Source organism: Barbus barbus (genome assembly GCF_936440315.1).
Source record: "Barbus barbus genome assembly, chromosome: 3".
NCBI classification, from domain to species: domain Eukaryota; kingdom Metazoa; phylum Chordata; class Actinopteri; order Cypriniformes; family Cyprinidae; genus Barbus; species Barbus barbus.
Window position 1 is genome coordinate 242,167 of NC_136731.1, and position 22,620 is coordinate 264,786.

Consider the following 22,620-nt stretch of genomic DNA (forward strand, 5'->3'; position numbering starts at 1 on the left):
TGTGAGTTTTTATTACCTCAGCTCGTTCCCTAAACCATGAGTTCAAATGGTTATTAATATCAGACAGATGTCCTGTCCACATGCATCATTATTATTACAACACACTAACGAAGCAACATTTTGTTCTCTACAAGCATACAAATGTCAAGCCTGCAGAGGAATGCCAAATGTTAAACCTGCAAGGAAAAGAAATGTTAGTTATGATTTATGGATTCAAATTATTCATTTAAAATTTTCCTTCACACCATCTTTACATCAGGTACACTTCAGAATGAGGTTTGGTTCAATAACATCAGTTGATGCATTAGAAATTGTAAATTAACAATTAACTTTTTTTTTTTTTTTACAGCATTTATTAATCAAGGTTAATATAAGTATTGTCTACACATTCTAATACATGAATAAGATCTGTTTGTCGATACATGAACTTATTAACTACCGTTAACAAATCCTTTATTTACTTTCTTAGCATAGAATATAAAGTTAAGTGACATTTATTAAAGGTGCAATAGGTGATTTTCTTCAGAAACCTTTTTTGTTATGCTGGTTGAAAGTCTATTCACATCCTGATAGCAATCATTAAGTTAAGTGCTCTAAATGTATTTATATTTTCAGTGGAAGGCGTAGCACCAAGAAATTTTTGTCGAATCAAAATGCTTGGTCCGAGCGTTTTAATTGGCTTTCCTACCTGCCTGTCAACATGTGTATTTGCATTCCTCTGTGCACTTACACTGTGCAGACAGAGCGAGAATGGCAGGCAAACATCAACAACCTGACCTTCTTTCATGGTATATTACTGTTACTAACTGTGCTATAAAGTTTTCTCACCGGTGAATGACACATCATGTATTATAGTAATGTTGTCTCTGGTCGTCTGATCTGTGTGCATATATGCGTTCAGGGGGCATGGCTTTGGACGGTGATTGCAGGGAGGGTGGGACGTTCGCTTTCAGCGATATCAGACTAAAGTTAGCATTTTCCAAGATATCCTACTGCACCTTTAATGGAAAAATAATTTACACAACAGCAATAACACAAATGAGCTGTAAAAATAATATAAACACGTGAACGCCAGACGACCAGTTCAGTAGCAATCGGGATCTGCATAAGCTTCCCCTCTCCTGGTGCATGAATTGCTCATGTCTGTTTCTGCTTGTGGCTCATTTGTGTCACTGCGCAGATTTTCTTTACTCTCTTTATGGCTGTTACTACACATCTGGCCACAGCTGCCAAGGAAGGTCAGGAACACAGGTATGAATGCGATGCCATGGACGGCCCCAAACAGAATGACTAAGAACATGATCTTGAAGAAGGTCCTGAAGATGTAGCTTTCTGCAGCTGCGAGCACCACCACGCCTGCAATAGTGGACACAGCTCCCTGAATGATCGGATAGCCCAGTTTAGTGATGGCATCCGTCGCTTTATCATCCACTGAGTATTTTTCACTTGACACAAAAGCATAGGATATGTGAGCAGAGAAGTCCACAGAGAACCCGATACAGATAACCAGATTAATCATAGACACAGAGTCTAAACTAACATCCCATAATGCCATGAAACCGGCCACTCCCACAATGACAGATGCGATGGCAAATGTCACCCAGAGGGAGCAGAGAGGGTTTGGGATCAGCAGGAGTGAAATAACTAACATCACACATGTAGCAACTACTATATTTTGGATTGTATTAAAGATGATGACGGCATATTGGTCAAAATAGATGAATGCAGGGTGGTACACTATCAGATCTACGGGCGTCTGCAACTTCCCACATTTTTCTGCGGCTTCTCTAAACGCATTGAGCATGTTCTTCTCATCGATCGCTGTGCGGATGTTCACTGTCTGAACGAACATGCGTGATGCATGAATTTGATTGTTAGTGAAATTGACATCTTGACTAAAACCAGAAAGATTAAGAAATGCAGTTAAATGTCTTTTGAATTGTGTTTCACTGCCTACATCAAAACCAGCATTCACGTATACATGAAGCCAAGAAACAGGTGGAATGCCTGAGTCTGCCATTGTCAGATTTTGAAAATTTTCCAAACACAAGTCAAGACTTTCACGAACGATTGGGTTCCAGTACTGGAAATGCTCATCCTTTATAACTAACATGACATTAGGACCAAAATCAGAGAAGAATTCATCCTCATTGTCATAGTAATTGCCAACATATGAGCTGTCTGCCGCTAAATGTTTCAGATCTAGGCCTTCCTGTATTTGGAAGCACCCGTAGATACTGACTGCCAAATACCCGGCATAGATCAGACACACAAGCACCTTAACCCACACTCTTGTCAGAAAAGGGCCATAATAGTTTTTAAAGAATGAGTCCATTGGCATTTCAAACTCCTTGCATGTGTTTTTATCATAAGCTCCACCAACACAACACCCTTTAGCATCATCACTGGCTTCTGGGAGTCTCATGCAGGTCAGCCAGTGTCTGTTGCCTTTCTCTCGTCTCCCGTTGAACGCGAGACATGCGCCGAAGAAGGTGATGTTGAAGACGTAGCAGAACAGAAGAGCTGTGCTGGTGTACATGCAGAAAGACTGAACTGAGCGGAACGGCGTCAAGAGGCCGATGTAGAACGCCAGCACATCCGTCAGTGTGGTGATCGTTATGGACACGCCGGCCTCCTTATACGTTTCTGCTAAGCGAACCTCAACGGCTTTATCAACTTCAGTCTTCTGCCAGCAGGAGATCATAATGAACATGTCGTCAACACCAACACCTGGAAGAAAGCAGAGACCGTGAGCTTGTCAGCATCAGCTGTGAGACGCCAATAGGGTGATAAAATGAATGAATGTTATTGACCGAGAATCAGAAAGGGTGCTGTGGCCACGGTCATGGCAAACGGCATCCCGCTGAACAGCAGCAGTCCAAAGCTGGCCAACACCGCCAAACCGGCGGAGATGACGCCGAACGCAGCCACCCACACCTTCGTCCTGACACAGTCCAACCTGTGGAAACAAACTGTAGGGGTAAAGACATACCTAGTGACATATACACATGCTTATTTGACAATTTTTTAATACGTCACGATACCTCAAACAAGACAGGATTGAAACTGATATGGCCAGGAAATACGTAACGGAGAAGAGGGGGATTACAGAATCTGAATTGGTCTCAAACTCATTCTGTCTTGATATCGATGTAAAGTAAGACACACGGACCTGTAGAAAGGAAACATTCATAATCAATCACTGTTCAGTATAAGTACTGTAGCCTATACATAGATGTGTTTCATTGTGTGGAAGAACAGTGCAAAATAATTATGACAGGACATGAAAAATAAGCAAATGTATGTGTGCTCAGTGCGTTATGTCAGTATATGTAAATGACTTTTGGTGTTTGACATATGTGACCCTGGAGCACAAAAGCAGTCTCCAGTCGCTGGGGTATATCTGTAGCAGTAGCCAACAATACATTGTATGGCTCAAAATTATACATTTCTCTTTTATGACAAAAATCATTAGGATATTAAGATCATGTTCCATGAAGATATTTAGTACATTTCCTACAGTAAATATATCAAAACTTCATTTTTGATTAGTAATATGCATTGCTAAGAACTTCATTTGAACAACTTTAAAGGAGATTTTCTCAATATTTAGATTTTTTTCCAGATTTTCAAATAGTTGTATCTCAGCCAAATATTGTCCTATCATAACAAACCATACATCAATGGAAAGATGATTTATTCAGCTTCAGATGATGTATACACCTCAATTTAAAAATTTTTACACTTAAGACCCGTTTTGTGGTCCAGGGTTACATATTAGAGATGAATTGATAAATGTCAAATTGTGTTTACATTTAAACACATATGCCTAGTTATAACACAATAATTTTTTTAACTTACCATTTTCTGTTGTGTATAGTTTGACAGGAGTTTTAGAAAGCCATTGAGCCATTCAGAGGTTTCCATTGTCTTCTCCTCGTCTAGGAAATAAAAAAGCCTGACTGCTTTTGCACTCAATATCTCTGAGCTATCCGGCTTTAGCTCTACACCGCCAATACTTGTTCCCAAAAACGTGCCATTATTCATCGGATATGTTATGGCTGAAGAAACTATATCAGTAGCGTTGTAATTTATAATGTCTAAAATTGGATTTGAGGTGCATTTTCCTTTTGTTTTGGAACACAGATTTTCAAAACTGTTTCCGGTCGTTATATTTTTCACTCGTCTGTCTAACTCTAAAATGTCGTTAAAAGCTGCTTCTGTTAATATATTTTCTTCACGCAAGCCTGTGATGATCAAAGAGGCATAAGTGCCATCAGACGTTAGCCGTAACTGGGAAAACTCTTCAGACGGTGGGAAATTTTCCAGCACAATCGCCCTCTCCAGCTTGGCGGGTCCATTGACGGGTGTGAACTGGTCTTCAATATCATTTGCCTCCCTTTCCTGAAGAAAGATAAAACCGGCTCCAAGGGCAGCAGCTACAAATACAGGTAATAAAAGAAACGGGTATGGATATCTACCAACAACTCTACCGAGCTTTTGAAAGGCCAGAGACAGAGGCCTTTCGATGCAGTCTGTTTTACACTTCGCCATCCTCCAGACACACTTCAGCAGTGAATGCCTTGCTCTTCCACATCGCCTCCGTCTACACTCACTCAATGATGTCACAGACAACTCATTTGTTACACATTAACAAATGAATGGTTATTTATTAACAGGCTTTCTGCTATCACCTGCCATCTCTATCAGTATAGGAAAAAACTACTAAGGGGCAATATAATTAATGGGGCTTTTTTTAACTTCAACAAGGACATACTTTCTGTTAACCATATAAGCCTATTAAACATTCGGTATGTCATCCTTTTATATGAAACACTTCTCTTATTTGATAATTTACAGTTGTTTTACAGATCATTTACAGTTGTTCCTTCATGAACACTTGATGAGCCTGATTCCTAGGAATGGACACAGGCAAAGTGCAAATGCAAAGTTGTTTGCATTTTATCAGGGCTGTCAGTTTAACGTGTTAACTTGATTAATTAGTTATGAAAAAATAACATGATTAAATATTTTACCACAGTTGACGCACTGGCCCCACCCCAGACCTGATTATCATCTTGTATTTCATACAGTTGACTGACGACAAATATGATGCAGGGCAATAACTAACATGAATTTTATGGCATAACTGCATTCAAGATATTGGTGCAATCTCATGTTTTTGTCTCATATTTAGCCTATATCATGATATGATTTAGCGATAACACACAGCAGTTAGAGCAATATCACACTAGTGCTGTTTGTCCCGAATATCACGAGTTTAAATGTCGTCGTCGTCGTCGTGACGTATTGTCAAGTATGGTGACCCATACTCGAAATTGGTGCTCTGCGTTTAACCCATCCAAGTGCACACACACAGCAGTGAGTAGTGAACAAATGCACACACACACACACACACACACACACACAGTGAACACACACCCGGAGCAGTGGGCAGCATTTATGCTGCGGCGCCCGGGGAGCAGTTGGGGGTTCGGTGTCTTGCTCAAGGGCACCTCAGTCGTGGTATTGAGGGTGGAAAGAGCGCTGGACATTCACTCCCCCCACCTACAATCCCTGCCGGCCTGAGACTCGAACCCACAACCTTTGGATTACAAGTCCGACTCTCTAACCATTAGGCCACGACTTCCCCCTAAATGTGATTTTATACAACAGTTCAGTAAATAAGAAGTTGATATTGTGTTATAATTTAAACACAATATTATGTGTTTTTGCTCAATTTTGCAGAGAACATATAATACCTTTAAAGCCATAGAATTGTTGCGCATCTCCGCGTTTTGAACGAATCAAAGACCTTTCATAAAGAGAGGCGTTTACTTCATTCCAGAATGAATCAGCCGCTCGAATGAATGACTCATAAAGATATTTACCACCACCTGAAATTCTAGCACATTTTGTTTTTCTGACAGATTTATTAACAGCAATTACAGAACATAACAGAATCCATTTGAACGTTTAACAACAGTTTAAATGTACTTTACACAAACTAGCCTATTTAAAATATTACATGTACACAAAAGTGTGGGGTTAGTAAGATTTTGTAATATTTTCGTACCTCTTAAGACCCTGCGGCCTCACATGAGGACATTATATTTTAGTGAATTTCTCTGGGACTGTACATGCCACAGTTTTAAGTCTGGATGTCCTGTACAGAGCACATTCAGGGCTTCTCAGAGATACCAAATGATTGGATCTTTCACCATGACCACTCCCTCTCCTTGGTCTTCAAAAATGTCTGAAATTAATTTAGTGACACTCTTATGGAATTATGATAATATTTTGCAATTATAATTTAAATCTGTCTAATTTTTAAATTGTGTGTCATAAATTAACATCTCAGGAAAATGTTATGGGGTTTCAAATCAAAATATGACTTTCTGTTATGAAACAGGACATTAATTTAATACATGTCCTCGGGACACCGGGACTAAAAGCATGTTTATTACGCATTTTGGGAGACATAAATGAATAGGGAAAGAAATTATATTTTAATATTCTATGAAATATTATATATTATTATGAAAATCTGATCAATTATTACTCCCATTATTACACTTCTTTTACCATTACGTTGCCCCAAAAACACATTAATGTCAAGTCTGCTTTATTGTCAATTCTTCCACATGTACGGCACATCAGGACTCAATATAATCATTAAAATAACTATTTTCTATTTTAATGTAGGTCTATTTTAAAAATGTAATTTAAAATGCATCCGTGATCAAAGCTGAATTTTCAGCATCATTACTCCAGTCTTCAGTGTCACATGAATGAGGAAGTTGCCATGGAAACGGTGCGCAACACTGTAACTGACGAATGGTAAATCTCCGGCTGTATCCGAAATCGCCCCCTATACCCTCAAATAGTGCACTATTTGAGGGGACAGCCATTTTAAGTGGTGTTCGAAACCATAGTGGATGTTCTCGTGTGCACTCATTCAATCCCACAATGCACCGCAAAAAATGAGTGTACAACCGATGTACACTCGACCAGAGCCGCTGAGAAACACTCCCATAGGCTTACATAGGAACTGTCATGGATCAGCCGATAGTTCCAAACAACCGATAGTTTCAGCATTGAAGACCATTCATTTCAGTGCTTCTCAAGCACACTCACCAGAAAGTTGAGGAAATAACAGCATTTTTTTGCCATTTTAACGCATTAGTTTACCTCTCGGAAATCTGACCAGTAGTTGTATTTTATGAAACGCATTATAGTTAATGTTTATTTTAGATAATAGGCAGTATATGCTATATTTGCAGTTAGATAACGTGAGAAACACCTTAATAGTGATCATAACCATAGTTATAGTCATAGTTGACGCTAGTTGTTTTATGTCTTTCTGTAATCTTTCTCTCCCTGAAGGAAGTTGAATTAACCCCATTAATTTCATTATCTTTGAAGCATTTTAATAACTGCTTTCTAAAATATTTTAATGCCTTAGCTGACCTATTCTTGAATAGTAATTAACAGTGGTATTTTCATGTCGTCAGGTTTAATAATGTTATCGTTAGATAATAGCTAGTGAGACTATTAGATTTTTCTTATATTATTATAGATATACTAGCTACAATAACTAAACTAGTTATCATAAGTTGTTATAATATAGTGATGATGAAAACAACTCGTGTTTGTTCCATGTTACTAATAACAAATATTTTCATTTAAAAAACGTAATTCACTTTGTGCATAAAGAAATGTGTACACCTGAAACTGTGTTCTGGTAAATAGGGCAATTTTGAGTTGCAGCTCTATTTTGAATAAAGGTTCTAATAACGTTTTATTATATTTGATTATAACATTACAATTTGTTTATTGTACCATCATTGCTTATGTACTTTTGGTTGACACTTAATTTTGCATAGTCTTAGAACTTTTTTAATCTCCGTTTTAGTAGGTCAAAAAACCTGCAGAGTAATAATTCAAATAAAAATGAAGGTGTTAATCAGTAGTTGATGCAATGTTGAAACCCTTCTTAAACCTGAAATGATGCTGTCGCCACCTGACTGTCACGGATCCAGAAGAGAGATGAGGCAAGGACTCGAGTGCAGGAAAATGGTGGGTCTTTTAATAATAAAACGAAACAAAAACTGAACAAAAACCACCCAGAGGGGGAAAAACAGACAGGCAGAGAACTAAGAACTAACTAGTCTGATATGACATTTCCATGTTAATTTTCCATCAAACCATAATCCAAGATATTTAAAAACAGGTACTCTTTCCAATGTTTGATCATACAACTTCAGATCTAAATGTTCATTCCTCTTGTTCTTTGTGAATAACATATATTGTGTTTTTGAGACTGAAAACTTTAGACCCCAATCCAATGACCATTCTTCCACTTCTTTAATTGACTCCTGAATGCCTTTAACCACATTTTTAATATTACGGCCTCTCTTCCATAATGCTCCATCATCTGCATAAAGAGCCAATCCTATTCCTGGTTTATTAACTTTATCAAAAACATCATTGATCATTAAATTAAACAATAATGGGCTAATTGCACTACCCTGTGGAGTTCCATTTAGAATGTTATAAGGAGCTGATAATTCTTCCCCAATTTTCACCTGAAAAGTGCGTTCAAATAAAAAATCTAAAACCCAATTATAAAATTTGCCACCTATTCCAATTTTATTCAGTTTAATCAGCAAACCTTCCCTCCACAAAGTGTCATAAGCCTTTTCTATGTCAAAGAAAACTGCAATCATGTACTCTTTCATTACAAAAGCTTTTTTAACTTCATTTTCAAACAATACTAAAGCATCTGCTGTAGACCTACTTTTCCTAAAACCACTTTGAAATGTTGATAACAATTCCCTTTTCTCTAAAATGTAATTCATTCGCCTCACAATCATTTTTTCCATTACTTTACACAGTGTAGAAGTAAGAGCGATGGGTCTATAACTACTAGATTTTGTGATATCTTTCCCAGGTTTAGCTAGAGGGAGCACAGTTGCCGTTTTCCATTGCTTAGGAAGGATACCCTCATTCCATATATAATTATATAAGTCCAATAATGCTTCTAATGCTTTTGGGGATCATTTCTTTAAGATTCTATAACTTATCATATCTTTCCCTGGTGTGGTACTCTTTGAGTTATTAATTGCTGTTTTTAATTCAAAATAACTAAACTCATCATCCAAAATACTATTAAAATCTTGCTTTTTCTTGCAAGCATCTCCATAGATATTCTTAATTTGTTGTCGTCTTGTTAAAAATGTATCATCTAAATGTTCAATGCTATGAGCTTTAGCAAATGTTTGAGCCAACATAGTAGCCTTGTCTTTATCTGTGATAGCTACCTTCCCATTTTCCTCCATTACAGGTATTTTTTTTTAAAGCTGTTACTTCCATTCATCTTTTTAATCATACGCCAGACTGCATTTATTTCGGTTTCCCTCCCTATTGTATCGCAAAAGTTTTGCCATGCTTTCCTTTTTGTACTTTTAATAATCTTTTTAACATAAGCCCTTTTTCTTTGATAATCTAGGACTGCTTCTGGGGTGAGTGTTCTTTTTAAAAACTGAAATGCTTTATTCCTTTCTCTGATTGCTGCCGAGCACTCCTCTGACCACCATGGCACATTCTTTCTTGTACTTATACCACTTGATAGTGGGATAGACTGAGAGGCTGCAAAATAAATGCCATTCACTACTTTATTATATCTGTCATCAACACTACCCTCTACTGACAGATCTTTGAATTGTTCTTCACATAACATTTGAAGTTTTCCCCAATCTGCTTTCTTATATATCCATCTTACACCATAATTACATTTTGAATTACACACGTCACTGGAAAATGATCACTTCCTATATTATCCTTGGATACTGACCATACACATTTACCAGCTAATGATGCTGAAACTATTGTGATATCCAAACATGACATTCCACCTCTTGCTATGTCTATTCTTGTTGGATTGCCATCATTTAAACATCTTCCATGAACTCTTCTATTATTTCTCCATTTTTATCTGTATTCCTACTACCCCAAATACAATTGTGAGCATTAAAATCACCACATATAATCATTTTGTTTGCCTTTTCTCCCATGGCACTTTTCAGGATATCTATTGTTAATTCTGAACATGGATTATAGAAATGTAACACTTTGACTACCCCCTGTGTACCCATTAATTCTATACAAATGCTCTCTGCATCACCTTCATTATTTCTTTGTCTATATATCACATTTTCTTTTATGAATGTTGCACACCCTCCACCTCTACCATTCATCCTGTCCTTCCTTATTACCTCATAGCCATTCAGCCTAAAATCTAATGACTTGCATAACCATGTTTCTTGTATACAAATGATATCAGGAGATTTATTCATATCTATAATATACTTTTTAAACTCCTGTCCATTAGCAATTAGGCTTCTGGCATTCCAATGAAGCAACAGGAAAGACATGATAATGTTATATATCATTACATTGAGATGCATCATAATTTGTTGTTATACTAGCTTCTGTTCTCCCTTCTTTAGACTGTAGTATCTTGTGAATTTGCTCTGCTGATATACCGATGCAGTTCAAGAATTTGTTTGCACATTCTACCACAATTTTTATTTTATCAGATCTTCTTTCTACCTGCCCAGTGCCATTCACCACTGCACAGATAAATGCCACAAAATCAGTTTTGCTCATGTTAATGTTGTCATTTGAGTCATTCTTTATCAAGTTCAGCTGTTCCATTGACTTGTCTTTCTGAGAGGTTTGTTCCGGTCCAATATGTATTCTTGTATCGTCTACATGTTTCACTCTACGAGCTGCATCTGCATATGTTACATTCTGGGTGGATTTTATCTTTTGGATTTCACGAGCCTGTTGCTGTACTGGACATCCTGCATATGCAGCGCTGTGCTCTCCCCCACAGTTGCAACACTTGATCTCAGCTCCTTCCTGACACTTCCCATAATCATGCTCCCCTCCACATTTTGCACAACGCATTTTCCCTTTGCAAACAGCAGCAGTATGTCCTATGCGCTGACACTTATAACAACGCAAAGGAGGGGGTACATACTCCCGTACCACATAACTGATGAAGCCTATCTTCACCTTGACTGGTTGGTTGCTGTCTTCAAAGTGTAACAGCACAGAAAGACTATCACACTTTTCATTATCTTTCCATGTCGTCAATCTTCTAGCCAAAGCAACTTTGCCTCCAATCAAGTTTCCTTTTACTTCTTCCATAGTTACACTTAAGGGTACTGCTGAGATAACGCCACGTTTCTTCACATCTATTCCAGCACAATTTATTTTACCACCAGCTAGTGTTTTCAGTTTTAGAATCTTTGCTTTCTGATTTTCATCCTTACACTTAATCAAGACTCTTCCATTGCTCAGACATGTCGCCCCTTTCACGGATCCCACTTCTTTTTCTATCGCTTTTGATAGTTTAACAGGATGCATGTATTGCTCTGCTTGTTTGACAAATGTGATCATAACCTTTATTTCCTTTTCCTCACTGTTTCTCAACATCCTTTGCCCTGAATCCCTGGTTTTACTTGTACATAGTTTCTCATATTCAGACTCATCACCCATGTTACTTCCTTTTTTCCTTTTATTATATCGTACTTCTTGGAACTCCATATCTTGATTACCATCATCCGAAGAATCGTCCATTATATCCACCTACTTCTACTCAAGAACCGTTCCTGTTTTGTCCTTTTAGAATCAATTAATTTGTCCTGACGTTTCCTGAAAACAAATCTCCCGCCAGCTCATCCAAGTCCTCAGGAAGTGCCAGCACAGGACTGCAGACACCAGGAGAATAAATGGGGAGACAAACGAGGAGGGCACAGGTGAAGACACTGAAACGATAACGAGATAACAAGGAGGGCGGGGTCAGACAATAGACAGGAGAGCACATGGCACAACCACCAACAACAAGCCATGTGCTCAAACAAACACACAGTGACATCTGGTGGCCAACCACGGCACACCAGCAGGACCGTGACACAGACTAATGACTGATCTTTGTGTGAATGTCCACAAACCAGGACTATATATACATATATAATACTCTATATAATCGGTAGGCTATTTTAGAAAGGAAAATTTAAAAGATGAAAAAGAGAAATTAGGGAGAGTCAACGAATTTCGAATAATTCGAAACGAATAATTTATTGCTATTGTGTGAATAATATGTAATCATGTAATCCATGAAAAAGTAACTGTAGTCTGATTACGAGTATTTTAAAATGTAATTTACTCTAATTGCAAGTACTCCAGATTACATGTAATCAGTTACTACCCAGCTCTGATTATAGAATAATTTGACTCTGTGGATCCATATCTGAGGATGTTTGAGTCTTCACCCAGTGAATTTCCTACTGTTAAGATAAATGAAAGAAAGCAATGGCTATTGTGAACACATACAATAGCCATTGTAGCCTCCGTGATCTCCCTACTTAGGCAAGTGACGTCTTTCCAGCGCGAATTTCGATTTGATTCTCACTGACTGAGGACATGAGGTTTGAGCTTCTTCATCCCTGTCTACAACTGCTGTGGTAAGTTCGTTCCTTTTATTTTTTAGGAGTGTTGAGGGAAAGCTTTTTGCATCTCACATATAGACATATTTTTAGAATGGGTTGACCCATTGTTAGACCGGAGACCGTAGAAATCCGGTGGGAGGAGAATTAGCTGGGAAACATGACTTTTCAGGGACAGTACAGCGGCAGTGTAGATCAGGAGATCATGGAAATTCAAGCCGTACAAATAAAAAACACACTCCATTGTTTAAACGATAAAGGATTAAACCTTAAGTGGAAAAACAATGAGATCATATCCTGGTTTTTGGCCGAGGGCAAGAGATTTACAGTTTTTGTGAATTGTCAAAATTAGTTTTTTGTCAGACTTCAACATTGATTCAATGATAATTCGACTGATGCATCAACATCATGTGGTGCGACCAATAATAGCAATAACTGTCTTAAATTAAAAATAAAACATCTTATTTCTGTGGTTGAAATATGAATTACTGCTACAGTATGTTTAAGTGAATGGTATTTTTTATACATTTTTATCAGTTTTATGCAATTTGCAGGAAAAATAAGTGTTAACTACATTTAAGAAGGCAACTCTAAAATTATAGAACAAAAATAAGAGATCATTATTTACAAAAACTCAAAGTAAATGCAAATACTGTTTCTAAACACTTTAATTACTGAGAACATTTAAAAAAAAAATGTTAAGCATGTTAAGGAAACTATTTAATTTTAATATAAATCATGGTCGCACCACATGACATTTTTTTAAGGCTACGGCCAATACATCTTGATTTTAAAAAACACTAAAATCACTTAATTTTACATTTTAATAGAATGTGTGTACACAACATTCTTAATGTTTGAACAATTACAGTAAATATTATTATTTTTTGTATTTTAAAATTGGCCTGTCGAAAATCCTTATATGTCAATGACACATATATATATATATATATATATATATATATATATAAATAATGTATGTGTGTGTGTGTGTATATATATATATGTGAGTGTATGTGTAATATATATATATATATATATATATATATATATATATATATATATATATTGTGATAAGTGTCTCGAGCGCCTATCAGCGTTGCCCTGGCAACGGATGAGAAACACCTGCACACAATCACTGCGGGCTGGCCGGTCACAGCTGAAGTCAATCAGCCGAGGGCTACAAAAGCCGCTTCGCCGCACAAGAGGGGGAGAAATGTCTCAAGAAGGAAGTGAACTAACGGTGTCCTTTTGTCCCTGTCAGATAGCAGCGCGTGACCGACCAGCCCGTCGTTGGAAGCACCAAGCACGGAGCACAAAGGACGGAGGAAGAGGCGGATCGCACAGCACTGGAGCACGAGACCCGTTGGCACTTCCACCTTTTATCTTGCACATTATTCAATAAATTACACCCTCCGGGGTATTTGTTGCACCTGACCCTGTCGCGTGATTCTTCAGCCCGCCACAGTATATATATATATTAGGGCTGTGAATCGATTAAAATATTTAATTGCATAAGTGTCATGAGCTAACTCATGATTAATTGCAACTTAATCGCACATTTTTATTTGTTCTAAATGTACCTTAAATTAATACTTTTCAAGTTTTTAATACTCTAATCAACATGGGCATGGACAAATATGGATGCTTTATGCAAATGTATGTTTATTATTATTGAAACCATAATCAACATTGAGCATGAAGACTAGATATGTTTCAGAGGTCATAGATGTTGTTCAAAAAAACTTGTTCACGTCTATTTGCCCGACCTCACGCGGCAGTACCAGCAGTCTCAGTAACTAAATGAGATTTGTGCAAACCCTAAAGATTCGTCACTAGGCGCTTTTTTGAAGAGGGGGAAAAGTCGCTAAAGGGGTCTGATAAAGACATGACCAGTAGACTTCCCGAAATAATAGCCTGTGTGTAGCCTATGACATAAAAGTAGTAGATTTTTTTTTTATCACATTTTATTTCAATATAAATCACCCACCTCAAACAAATTGCCAGACGCTCCGTTGAAGAAACAGGCTCTCGGTAATTTGTATGGATTCTTGAGATTCTAGGACCGACTCTGCTCAACAAGCTGTGGAACTGCTCCCTACTGAGCCAAAAGTACACCTGGAACAGGTCGCTGTGAAAATGGAGCTCATTTGCAAGCCTGAATTCACCAAACTGTTTTCTGGACCTCAGGGTTTCATGCATCCACAGCCTCTTCTTCCTTGCTGCTCTCTTTCTTCTTATTACTAGCAGGGCTACTGCTATCGCTCGCTTCTTAGCACGGGACAGATACATGTTTTGCTGCTGACCAAAAAGTGGAACAACAATCAAATGAGTAAACGTATAGAACTCCCACTAAAAATTTGGAAAACTCCGCCTACTTAGCTCTGGCCAGCGTAGTGCAAATCAAGGGCTGCGCTGAACCCAGTGTCCTGTGTGAAAGGCCCATTTATCACACGTTAATATAATTAGTGCCGTTAAAATGAATTTGCGTTATTAACGCGTTAACTTTGACAGCACTAATAAATAAATATATATATATATATATATATATAATTGAAAGACAATGGAAACAACTACAGTATTTAATCACATATGACAAATCAATTGAAAAACATATATAACCTATCTGACTTTATTTTCCTCATTTTCTGCAAAAGAAAATCATCTTATGAAACACTAGTCCTAAAAGCATGAACAGAAAATCTCTGAATGTGTAAGCGTATGCTTTTTAATAATTCAGGAGACACTCTTGCAATGACTGCTGCAGACTTTCTGTGTGGTTTGATGCACTTTTAAAGATTTCAATTAACATGTCAGTGAATTCATTATAATACCAGACATAGCAGTTCCAAGTATTTCTTAACCAATTTCAACTGATTAGTAACGCTCTGTTAATATCTGTTAATATTCAGAAGAGTCTTCTGAAATTGAGCAGCTGTTTTCTCATCTGATGAATAAAATTCAGATATTCTGATTTGATTTCTTCTGCTTTTATCTTGTCTGCTGGTGCATTTGTAGTACTCCTGAAAAGAAGTTTATAACGATGATTAAAGAAAAATGAAAAAGAGAGCACTGCAGTGATGGCTTCTTTAATGGTGTATTTACTCGGAATGAATAAAAGCATATTCATATAACAGAAGCTCAGCACATTACAGTATCACTCTTTCCCAGTAATGACAATGTAAACATGAGTGACTTCAAACACTTTCCTTCACAATAGAAGAAATAGGAAAATACAATGAACAGGCTATTTAACAAACTCTCTCTATACGGTTAACATGCTCTAGTCTCAACTGACACAGTGACACTCAAAACACACTTTTTTAGAAACAGGATAAGATATTCAAATGTACACATAAGCACCAAACGATATATAACATCTTCATTAGTTTTTACCCTTACCAATGAAATGAAAGAATTAGATTGATACAAAAATACAGCTGGTATATTAACCACGTGTTCATTTCTAAACGCTGTTCAATCCCTCGTATCTGATGTACTTCATTCAATAAAGACATATACAAGATTAATTCAGATAACCGTAATGCATAACTCAGGCATGAAAGGGTTAAATTATCTAAATGCACCAGTTTAAGATAACTCATAAATATGAAACAACATCGTGAACTTATATACACACAAATAGCATCGACATACTGACCATTTATCACATATAGCGGCTATCGCGCTATTCGCGAGGTACTCATGCCAACCATGTGCTCAGGCCTGCTAAACTCGTGACACACTATAAGTATAGTAAAAATTAATTGCTTTCAACACACATAAATCATCAATATGACATTACACAGTGTTTATATTTAATGGAAGAGTGTTTTGTGCATCTTGTTTTACTATTACCTGAAAAGAAGTTTATAAAGATGATTAAAGAAAAAAGAAAAAGAGAGCGCTGCAGTGATAGCTTTATTAATGGCGTATTTACTCTGAATGCAGCACATCACGGGCGCGCCACCTACTGAAACGTGCAATGACGTCATGACGCAGGTAGGCCAAGTGAAAATAATTAAATCAATAAATGCACATAACACCTTTTAAAAACAAATAGGAAATTAGACACTATTTAGCAATATTATAAAAATAACAGTTCTATAAAATGGATTCAAAGAAAATGTACCACATAAACATAACTGGTATTTAAATATTCAATATATCACATATTCATTTCAGAGAGCTCTGTTGAATAACAATAAATAGTGTAAGTATCAAGCTCAAGAAAAAGATATGCGATATTTTCCCAACTGCTTATATAGTTTTGGCAGCTTTTGTGACCACTAGTAGTTCGAAGTACAACCCGAATTCTGGAAATGCTGGGACGTTTTTTTTATTTAAATAAAATGAAAACTAAAAGACTTTCAAATCACATGAGCCAATATTTTATTCACAATAGAACATAGATAACATAAATGTTTAAAGTGAGAAAATTTTACAATTCTACGCACAAAATGAGCTCATTTCAAATTTGATGCCTGCTACAGATCTCAAAATAGTTGGGACGGGGGCATGTTTAGCATCTCCTCTTCTTTTCAAAACAGTTTGAAGACGTCTGGGCATCGAGGTTATGAGTTTCTGGAGTTTTGGTGTTGGAATTTGGTCCCATTCTTGCCTGTTATAGGTTTCTAGCTGCTGAAGAGTTTGTGGTCATCTTAGACATTTTTAGTTTAATGATGCATCAAATGTTCTCTATAGGTGAAAGATCTGGACTGCAGGCAGGCCAATTCAGCACCCGGACTCTTCTACTACGAAGCCATGCTGTTGTAATAGCTGCAGTATGTGGTTTTGCATTGTCCTGCTGAAATACACAAGGCCTCCCCTGAAATAGACATCATCTGGAGGGAAGCATATGTTGCTCTACAACCTTTACACTCACTCGCCACTTTATTAGGTACACCTTGCTAGAACCGGGTTGGACCCCCTTTTTCCTTCAGAACTGTCTTAATTCTTTGTGGCATAGATTCAACAAGGTGTTGGAAACATTCCTTTTCATTTCATTTTGATCCATATTGACATGACAGCATCACGCAGCTGCTGCAGATTTGTCGGCTGCACATCCATGATGCGAATCTCCCGTTCCACCACATCCCAAAGGTGCTCTATTGGATTGAGATCTGGTGCCTGTGGAGGTCATTTGAGTAAAATGAACTCATTGTCATGTTCAAGAAACCAGTCTGAGATGATTTGAGCTTTGTGACATGGTGCATTATCCTGCTGGAAGTAGCCAGAAGATGGGTACACTGTAATCATTAAGGGATGGACATGGTCAGCAACAATACTCAGGTAGGCTGTGGCGTTTAAACAATGCTCAATTGGTACTAAGGGGCTAGATGCTAGATTGCTAGATGTTCTCCCAGCTGAATCTTTTCAAAATGTCTTGCTTTTTCAGCCCTTTGTTGCCCATGTGCCAACTTTTTTGAGACCTGTAGCAGGCATCAAATTTGAAATGAGCTCATTTAGTGGATAAAATTGTAAAATTTCTCCATTTAAACATTTATTATGTTCTGTTGTGAATAAAATATTGGCTTATGTAATTTTAAAGTCTTTTCGTTTTCATTTTATTCAAATTTAAAAAACATTCCAACATTTCCGGAATTCGGGGTTGTAGTTTTATGACTGTTTGTCCTCATGTATAAGAGATAAGAGAGAATGTTATAAGTGATAAGTCCATTTTAGCCAATCAGCGCACTGTATTCAAGTCAGGTGACAAGGCTACTTTCAATTTGAAAAGACATGCTAGCTGAGAGGAGTTTCGTCAAAGCTGACAAAGTGATCGAGGATGGATAATTGTTGACGAACTTGATGAATCTTGTGATATCTTCTTCAGGACGAAAAAGGAAAATAAATGCGGAAACATTTTCACGGATCCTTGTGAAAGCAGCGCATTGCAATGGTGAGGGAAAAGCTCCTTGTGTAATCACATCCATACAGTCTATGATCCCAGCAACAACAACAACATTTGTTAGGCATCTACATTGTCATCTGAGGAGATTACATATATATATATATATATATATATATATATATATATGTTATGAGTTGCTGAGGAAGGAATGCAGGACGACGAGGGGTGCTCTGACGGCAAAGTCACTTGGGGGCGCTCTGGAAGCGCGGACTCTTGGGGGTGCTCGGGCAGCGCAGAGCTGGACGGGACCAGCGGAGACATAGGAGGGCCCTCTGGAGGCGCGGAGCTGGACGGGACCAGCGGAGACCTAGGAGGGCGCTCTGGAAGCGCGGACACTTGAGGGCGCTCTGGAGGCGCGGAGCTGGACGGGACCAGCGGAGACGTAGGAAGGCTGGATGGGACCAGCAGAGACGAAGGAGAGCTGGACGGAACCAGCGGAGACGTAAGAGACGCAGGAAGGCTTGGTGGGACCAGCTCATTCTTCGTCACGGGCGGCGGAACCATCATCACCGCGGGCGGAATCATCATCACCGCGGGCGGAATCATCATCGTTGTGGGCGGCGGAACCATCATCATTGCGGACTGGGCTCCGGCTCGGGATCGAAGACTCTCCAAACACCAGATGACTGTCTCCTGCCAATTGAGATTGGAGGTGTTTGGGAGCTCCAGTGGCTGATGTTACGAAATCCTGAGCCGGAACAGCGTCTTGAGCTCGTCACCTTCGAGGGAGCTGGCGAGGACGAGCGGCACAAAAGCCGTGTAAAATCAAGAGGCTCCTTTGTGGCGTGAGCCAGCAAAATTAACTGAGTATGTTCATCCATATCTTTGCGGTCGAGTCTTCTGTTATGAGTTGCTGAGGAAGGAATGCAGGACAGGATGAAGAATAAACAGGTTCTTTTAATCATGCAGATGAATTAACAACAGAAATAGCAGCAAAAACATAACTTTACTTTGTAGACTCGACGAAGGCTAGTACAAAACTGAATGCTTATAAAGGAATAGGAACAAAGGAGTAAATTAGATAATTAACACAGAACAGGTGAATAGGATGAATGATTAACTAAACTAGGACAGGAACTGCCAAATAAGGGCAAAACAGAACTGAAAGGAAACCGACACGTGAAAATATATATATATATAATATAATGTCGTGTATATATTATTTATCTCGTATAAGATGCATTTAGTTAAGTTAAGCTACAGTAAAGCTCTACATTGTAGTACTGTGATTATCTTTTCAGCGTGCAGTGCAAGCAGTACAAACAACAATGCCAGAGGTGGACAGTAGTGAAGTATTTTTACTTTACTCAAATAAATTTAAGTGTCTGTAGTTTATCAGTGTTTTTCTTTGGAAAACTTTTACTTCACTACATTCCAAAGCATAATGTCATACTTTTTAACTGCACTACATTTCATAAATAAAAGTTGTTGAGGATTTTTTTACCTTTAATACTTAAGAACATTAAAAATTAAGTACTTTCTTGTACTCGAGTAAATCTTTGAAATACTTTTACTTGAGTAAAAGTGTAAGAAAGTAATAAATGATATTTAATATGAAACAGTGTAGTAAAAAGTACAATATTATTATAAGAGTACTTCATAGTAATAATTCCCAATATAGCAGCATGATGTTATGAATCAACATGTACGGAACATGATGATAATACAAATAGTGATATCATATTTGTAAACACAGCTCGTGAGTGCGCTGAATGCGCTAGCATAGCCTTACATTCATTTCACACGTTCAATCGCGAACAGCGGACAAATACCAAAATGTCTCAGATCTGATTATTAGGATTAACAAGATTAGTCACAGACGCACACAATAATACAAAAGGAGATTATTTCTCCCGCTCCCGGGACAAGTCTCTCTCTCGCTTCACTGCGTCATGGCGATGATTGACAGGTGCACCAAGCCCTGGCTTTCCAACAATTATGCTTCGGAATGTTGTGAAGTAAAGTTTTCTAAAGAAAAACACTCTAATAAAGTACAGACACGTGAAAAGTACTTTTAAAGCAGAATAAAAATACTTCTACTACTGTCCGCCTCTGTTAATAGTTTAGTTAATAGTTTGGTTGGCGTGTTTCTGCACGTCGTTGCGAGAGTCACAGAGCAGCGCAGACACGTACACTTGTGCATTCAGGTCATTTTGTGCAAGTCGTAATGTTAAGGTTATGTAGTATAAATAACAAAGTGTATCCTATATGAGAGAGATCTGATGAGTTAAACCCAGTTTATTAAAAACCCACTATGTAGCCTACTGGTGATCTTCAGCGCATACAGCTCAAAACAGAAATGCAGAACATTAATAATTACGGTTATGTACATAACGCTATAATGAAAGCGCTGATGTTAGAAATGTTGTGAATTCTTAGGGTTTAGCTGACATTTTCAGCATGCGGTTACAAAAAGCACGTCCACAGTAGGAGTTACACATTCTATAACTTGCTGGCATTGTGCGCAATTCTACACATTTCTGCAGATTTCGTAATTATAAAGCAGGAAATCCCTGCAAACATTAATAGTGTAGCACTCCTGGAAAGAAGTGTAAAAGAATTAATGACAGAATGCTGGTGTGATGGCTTCACGTGTCTGCATTTACTGAGAATGAAGCACATCACGGGCGCACACACCCTGACCCAACGCACGATGACGTCATGCAAATATGCCAAATGAAAATAATTAATTTACTAATTGCACAAAATATATTTTCCTTCTAATAAACACAAATAACAAATTAAATACTATTTTACAATATTAGAAAAATAACATTAACCAGTTTTATATTAACTTTGGGAACTTAATCACAATAGCATGTAGGTTTAATCTAAACAGATGATCAAACAGCAGATCAGTCATTTTAAAACTTTCTGTGAGACGGAATTTCACAATCAGTGTGAGTGATTGTTCTGCGTCTTCTCTCACTCTCTTAAAATCCACAAATTGCCTCACATAATATCCATGTTTATTTTGCTCTGGAAATGAATGATGATGATGATGGTGAAGTATTTTAAGCAGGTAGGGACTTCGCACAACTCCAGTGATCTGCTGAAGATCTTGAAAAGATGGGGGCCAGCTGGTCAGCACTGGTTTTCAGACAGGCCGGTGTAACACAGTCTGGGCCTGGTGCTTTCCATCTCTTTTGCTTCTGGAAGACCTGATGCACATCATCTTCACTGATCTGAAGTGCAGGAGTAGGGGAGATTGCAGGAGGTGTTAACGGTTGTGTAGAGATGCTCAGAGTGGGTGTGGGGTGTGAGACCAGGGTTTTGAACCTACAATAAAACTCATTCAGGTCTTCAGCAAATTGTTTATTCACCCCAGTACTGGGGGATGGTGTCTTTGTTTGTGATGGTGTAGTTTGTAATGTCTTTCAGGCCTTTCTACACTGAAACCGTGTTATTGGAAGGGAACTGGTATCCTAGCTTTTTAGTGTAGATCAACTTAGCCATTCTAATCTCCTTATTCAGTGTGTTCCTGGCCTGATTGTACAAGACCCTGTCCCCATTCCTGTAGATGTCCTCTTTGGCCTGACGAAGCTGTCTGAGTTTTACAGTGAACCAAGGCTTGTCATTGTTGTAAGTTAAGTGGGTCCTGGTAGTAATGCACGTCTTCACAGAAACTGATATATAATGTTATAGTCTGTGTGAGCTCGTCCAGATCAGTGGCAGCAGCTTCAAAAACACTCCAATCACTGCAGTCGAATTCATTGTTAATGGATTTTAATCTTTAATGGGATTTAAATCAATTTTATTCAAATGATTGTCGTAAAAACTTTGATTTGATTTGGTTTGGTCAGTTCAGTTAAACAGTTTATTAAAGAGGCTGAACTTATGCCATTGTTAACTGAAAAGATCAAGTTTAATTGCATATAGTCTCAGCCTCAGACATCACGCACACGGACCGTTGGCTAAACGTCTGATGCATATGGCACACTTTTCTGGAAACACTTCAGGAATGTCGAAGTCGTCATCTGACTGTTTGAATTAAACTCCCGGGATTTCCAGGAGAGGCGCGTGTTGTGTTATTTTCACAAAGCCGTGACGCCAAACCCCCTCATGAAAAAAGAAAGTCGTCGTGTTTACAACTGTGACGATGAACGCTTATCAGGGTCAACTAAACACTAGATTTTCAAAAGTATGTGAAATATTTAAAGTTTGCGGCATAGAATCTTTAGAATGCAT

At 38.0% G+C, this 22,620-nt stretch overlaps 1 protein-coding gene across 1 annotated transcript; it reads right to left on the bottom strand.

Moving 5' to 3' along the window:
- Positions 1–1,084: 1,084 nt before the first annotated feature.
- On the bottom strand, positions 1,085–4,554 carry LOC306850111 (patched domain-containing protein 3-like; the record flags this gene model as incomplete). Its single annotated transcript, XM_079385557.1, has 4 exons — positions 1,085–2,730; positions 2,814–2,959; positions 3,045–3,172; positions 3,862–4,554. The coding sequence occupies 4 exons, from the start codon at positions 4,552–4,554 to the stop codon at positions 1,085–1,087; spliced, it is 2,613 nt and encodes an 870-aa protein (XP_079241683.1).
- Positions 4,555–22,620: the final 18,066 nt, after the last annotated feature.